Below are 5,967 nucleotides of genomic sequence, written 5' to 3' on the forward strand. Positions count from 1 at the left end.
ATCATCTGTTTGTCTTTGACAGGAGAGAGACCAGACTCTCCTTCTGACAGCAGGAAGAGTCCTTCAGGGAAACCAGACCCCGAGACGTCCAAACCAGCAGGACGACATCACTGCTCCCAGTGTGGAAAGAGTTTTACTCAGTTAGGGAGCCTGAGAACACATAAGAGAATACACACTGGAGAGAAGCCTTACCACTGTTCCCAATGTGGAATGGCATTTACCCAGTTAGGGAGCCTGCAAACGCATGAGAGGGGACACACAGGGGAAAAGCTTTTCCAATGTTCCCATTGTGGAAAGAGTTTTGGCCAGGTAGGAAACCTGAACAAACATGAGAGGACACACACAGGTAAGAAGATGTACCGCTGCTCCCAGTGTGGAGAGAGATTTACCCGGTTAAGGTACCTGAAAGAGCATGAAAGAATACATACAAATACACAGGAGGAGAAGACATACCACTGCTCTCATTGTGGAAAGACCTTTTCCCAGTCAGAGAACCTGAAAACACATGAGAGAATCGAGAGGCTGTGTTCTGACTTGTGTTTTTGACTGAGAATGTGTGTTTTTGTTTGGGCTGTCAGACTTGAGTTCACTTTGTGTAATGTTAGTGCACAATTTTTTGTGAATTTATTGTAATGTTTTTAAAATTGTATAACTGCCTTTATTTTTGCTGGACCCCAGGAAGAGTAGCTGCTGCCTTGTCAGGAACTAAATGGGATCTATACTAAATACAAATACTTTTATCAATATATTTGTCTCTTTACTCTCGGATTTGAAAATGCTAATTAGCATCAAAGTAAACTACATGCAAGACTACAAATCCCTGCAAGCTCCTGCAAGTCATCTCTAGCCGACACCTTTCACAGAACATTTCACAGAATTGTCCATTGAAATAAATGTTGACAATTTAATCATTGCTACATTAAGGCCTGATTGGTGGAGTGCTGCAGAGATGGTAGTCCTTCTGGAAGGTTCTCCCGTCTTCACAGAGGAAATCTGGAGCTCTGTCAGAGTGAACATCGGGTTCTTGTTCACCTCCCTGACCAAGGCCCTTCTCCCCCGATTTATCAGTTTGGCCGGGCGGCCAGCTCTAGAAAGAGTATTGGTGGTTCCAAACTTCTTCCATTTAAGAATGATGGCGGCCATTGTGTTCTTGGGGACCGTCAATGCTGCAGACATTTTTTCGTACCTTTCCCCAGATCTGTGCCTCGACACAATCCTGTCTCAGAGCTCTACGGACAATTCCTTTGACCTCATGGCTTGGTTTTTGCTCTGACATGCACTGTAAACTGTGGGACTTTATATAGACAGGTGTGTGCCTTTCCAAATCATGTCTAATCAATTGAATTTACCACAGGTGGACTCCAATCAAGTTGTAGAAACATCTCAAGGATGATCAATGGAATCAGGATGCATCTGAGGTCAATTTCGAGTCTCAAAGCAAAGGGTCTGAATACTTAAGTAAATACATTTGCAAAAATGTCTAAAAAACAGTTTTTGGTTTGTCATTTTGGGGTATTGTGATGTCATTTTGGGGTATTGTGATGTCATTTTGGGGTATTGTGATGTCATTTTGGGGTATTGTGATGTCATTTTGGGGTATTGTGATGTCATTATGGGGTATTGTGTGTAGATTGATGAGGGGGAAAAGATTATTCAATTTTAGAATGAGGCTGTAATGTAACTGAATGTGGAAAAAGTGAAGGGGTCTGAATACTTAACGAATGCACTGTATTACACTGGCAGTGTTTTCTACCATTGACAGTTTTGTACACAGTCACGTGATACGTGGTATAGAAAAGTCCAATCTTAGGAGAGTACATGGGAGGCACTATACTGTGTGTCTGCAGGTGTCTATCTGGTCAAAACCACTGATACAGTTGCCCCTCCACCCTCTGGTGGGATGGATCATGTCTACAGAGAAACCTAGATTCAAATACTTTGATTTGTGTGTATTGGGTATATGTTGTGAAATTGTTAGATATTACTGCACTGTCGGAACTAGAACCACAAGCATTTTGCTACACCCGCAATAACATTTGCTAAACACGTGTATGTGACCAATAAAATGTTATTTGATTTTGATTTGAAATAAACGTCCTATTTATCAAAGGAGCTTTTGGCTGGAGTCAAAATTACTCCAAAGGATTTGAGTTTGTGAAAAGTCCATATTGATACAGAAACACTAAACCATGATTTAGATGTATTAAGAACAAGTTGATTGACAAAGTCATGAAGAATTAAATTAACCACATTTTGGCTCTGATAAAAGATATGCTTCTGGGGTCAAAATGATCCATGTCAGAAGTATTGTTCAATGCAAATATGTAGTGGGTCTAAAGTTTGTTTTAAATTATCACTCATTAAAAACGACTCAATCAACACATGCTTTTATTTGAACGACTTAATATAATAATCAACTTTTATGAAATACATGAAAAATAAACTTTTGGTTCTTCAACTGCGTTGCCCACTCCAGTCAGCAGTCGGCGATGTGCGTCTTTTAGGTTCAGGCGATGCTGCCAGTGTGACGTATAATCTAGTGGACGGGACGCTCCTTCAACAACAATAGTTAGTCAGACACCTCGGTAGCTTTCTAGCAAACATAGCTACAACATTCACTCTCTTTACACTGTTATGGTGTATATTAGTCGCTGTGTTTTAAACACACTTCTGTCGTATGTGCTTGTTGGCCCATTTAATTATATATTTACGTTGTTTGTCAGCTAGCTGGTTTGCTAAATTAGCTTAGAACTAGGCTAGTCGCTAATGCTAGCTAGCGAACACCCCCGACCATGAGTTCACTAAGCTACTCTCCTCCTGCTAAAAAAGAGGTCTTCTGGACGGAGAAAGAAGCTCTCCTGAAAGAGGAGGAGGAAGAGAAGGATGTTACAATACAAAAACAAGTAGAGGGTGAAGCTGTTACCGTGAAAGAAGAAGAGAAAGACGTTTCTGTGGAAGAAAAGGAAGACGCGTTCAGAGTGAAAGAGGAGGAGGCGGAGAGAGAGGCGGATGCAGATTTGGAGTGAAAGAGGAGGAGGGGGAGATGACTGTCACATCGAAAAAGGAGGAGGAGGAGGAAACTGGACATCTGGGCCCGGTTTCCCAAACGCATCTTAAGGCCTCCTATGGTTCTGACGGTGAACTTATCCGTAAGATGGTTTTGAGAAACAGGGCCGTGATTAACACTAGTAAGTACTGTCTTAAAACCAGAGGAACAAACTGCAGTTGTTGAACTGATGTGTGGTGTTAAAGGGGAAATATGCAATTGCTACATTTATATTATTTATTTATAGCCATTGATTCTTGAAGAATATAACACATGCCTCATGAGCTTAGTTCAACTGTTGTACCCCATCAGAACCCCAAACAAGCTTTTTTTACGCCAATGTTTAGAAACATAGTAAACCAACACTGTATAGCTTCAACATGGTTAAAACTATAATGTTGATATCATGGATGGTCAGTCCTTGCATCCATAGGTCTGTCTATGAATTTGAGAGTAGTTACATTTCTCCAGCCCCATCCACATCTTATGACCAAAACAGTGGTGGAATGACATCTTTGTTATTGTTTTGAACTGCAGATTGGTTGATTGATTGATTTGGCTTTTTTAAAGGGACAACCTAGGATTTAAACAGCAACAAAATGGCTGCCCTGAGACTTGGTTTGGTTAACAGCTGAGGGATGGGGGCTGGAGAAATGTAACCACTCTCACATTCATAGAGAAAGCTATTGTAGCAACCTTAACCAAAAACCTAGCGACCTCGTCAAGAAGTTCAGACATCTTGGCGTAACATTTCTAAAGTGTTGGCTTGACAGTCGCTGGACCAGGTTTGAGTTCAGCTCTGGGCTTCCCCCTGAATTCACTACACTATGAATACGTTTATAATGTTACTGTCTGTTTGATTTACAGTCGCGTCTCGTTACTCTGTTTGGACACAGAGATACTTAGCTCATGTGTAGAGAACTGTTACTTGATGGATAGGCTATTGTACAACACACAGAGCTATTTTCCTTCATTCAGGACATTTAGAATGACAACACATTACAGAGTAGCCTAGTGGGATTATTCACAAAATTATCTGGTGAGCAGGTTATGAAATGTCATGACAGACATTTTAGTTTCCATGTTTCACCTGAAATATTAAATGATTTATAAATCTAGGTCTATGTTGTTGTTAGGTGAAGTTATGGGTTCTACAGTAGGTCTATGTTATTGTTAGGTGAAGTTATGGGTCCTACAGTAGGTCTATGTTGTTGTTAGGTGAAGTTCTGGGTCCTACAGTAGGTCTATGTTGTTGTTAGGTGAAGTTCTGGGTCCTACAGTAGGTCTATGTTATTGTTAGGTGAAGTTATGGGTCCTACAGTAGGTCTATGTTGTTGTTAGGGAAAGTTATGGGTCCTACAGTAGGTCTATGGTATTGGTATGACTAGCGGTTTCCGCATTAGCATGGAGGAGTTTCTGCAACCAAATTGCGTGTGCATTGCCCTCGTGCGCCTATTTTAGCAAACACAGAAAGGGGTCTATATTGGTGACCAAAGGTTGCCTGGAACACCGCTTAGGGGTTCAGCAACTGTAATAACTTATTTCTAGCCTACAATCTTTGATGTTACTACTCATTTGAAAACAAGACAACATATGACTATTGTTGCTCACTTGACTGTCTTAAGACAATTGTCATATAATTTTAACTTTAATTACAGATGTCAATTGTTGTACAATATCATGGCTACGCTGTTGGCATCACCTTTTACAGTGGATTTCTGCTGTTGTGGGCCTTTAACCATCTGTCTGACTTTGTTGTTCACACAGGAGAGAAACGTGACTATCGTGGATCCTCTGGGGAGCCTCAACAACATCATGAAGCTGACGAGGCAGAGAAGAGTCCCTCCCGATCAGAACACCTCAAGAAACACCAGCGGAGACCCACAGGGAAGAAATCTCACTGCTGCTCTGACTGTGGGAAAGATTGCAAATCTTCATCAGAACTTAAAATACACCAGCGAGTACACACAGGAGAGAAATCTCACCACTGTTTTGATTGTGGGAAGAGTTACTTAAGATCAAATTCACTAAAAGTACACATGAGAATTCACACTGGAGAGAAACCTTATAGGTGTGATCAATGTGGGAAGAGTTTTACTACATCTAGCCATCGGATTGTACACCAGAGAACACACACAGGAGACAAATCGTATAGCTGTGATCAATGTGGGAAGAGTTTTACTCAGTCGAACACCCTGTTATGCACCAGAGAAAACACACAGGAGAGAAACCTTTTAGCTGTTATCAATGTGGGAAAAGTTTTACTCAGTCAAGCAACCTGGTATCACACCAGAGAACACACACAGGAGAGAAACCTTATAGTTGTGATCAATGTGGGAAGAGTTTTACTACATCCAGCCATCTGATTATACACCAGAGAACACACACAGGAGAGAAACCTTATAGCTGTGATCAATGTGGGAAGAGTTTTACTACATCTAGCCATCTGATTGTACACCAGAGAACACACACAGGAGATAAATCTTATAGCTGTGATCAATGTGGGAAGAGTTTTACTACATCTAGCCATCTGATTATACACCAGAGAACACACCCAGGAGAGAAACCTCATAGCTGTGATCAATGTGACAAGCGATACTCTGATAAAAGATCTCTGATCAAACATCAGAAAATACATTAATGAAGGAGTCGTTTCATGATATCAATGAATTAATGTCACAATGTAGAATGTTTTACCATTGTAGTAGGAGTATTTTAATGATGTCACAATGTAGAATGTTTTAACATTGTAGTAGGAGTATTTTAATGATGTCACAATGTAGAATGTTTTAACATTGTAGTAGGAGTATTTTAATGACGTCACAATGTAGAACACTAAACGTTTGCCCCCTGTTCTATTGATTTCTGCATGGTATGGATATTAACCTCAGGGGGAAAATCCAGGCTATTAATCCAGTACT

The 5,967-nt window shown here is 40.6% G+C and overlaps 1 protein-coding gene across 1 annotated transcript; it reads left to right on the plus strand.

Moving 5' to 3' along the window:
- Positions 1 to 2,112, plus strand: LOC129856151 (zinc finger protein 510-like; the record flags this gene model as incomplete). The annotated part of the gene is made up of 1 exon (XM_055924254.1): positions 1 to 2,112. A coding segment is annotated over one exon (546 nt), but the record flags the coding sequence as incomplete, so codon positions are not given.
- Between the last annotated feature and the right edge of the window lie 3,855 nt (positions 2,113 to 5,967).

Source organism: Salvelinus fontinalis, chromosome 5 (assembly GCF_029448725.1).
Source record: "Salvelinus fontinalis isolate EN_2023a chromosome 5, ASM2944872v1, whole genome shotgun sequence".
NCBI lineage: Eukaryota > Metazoa > Chordata > Actinopteri > Salmoniformes > Salmonidae > Salvelinus > Salvelinus fontinalis.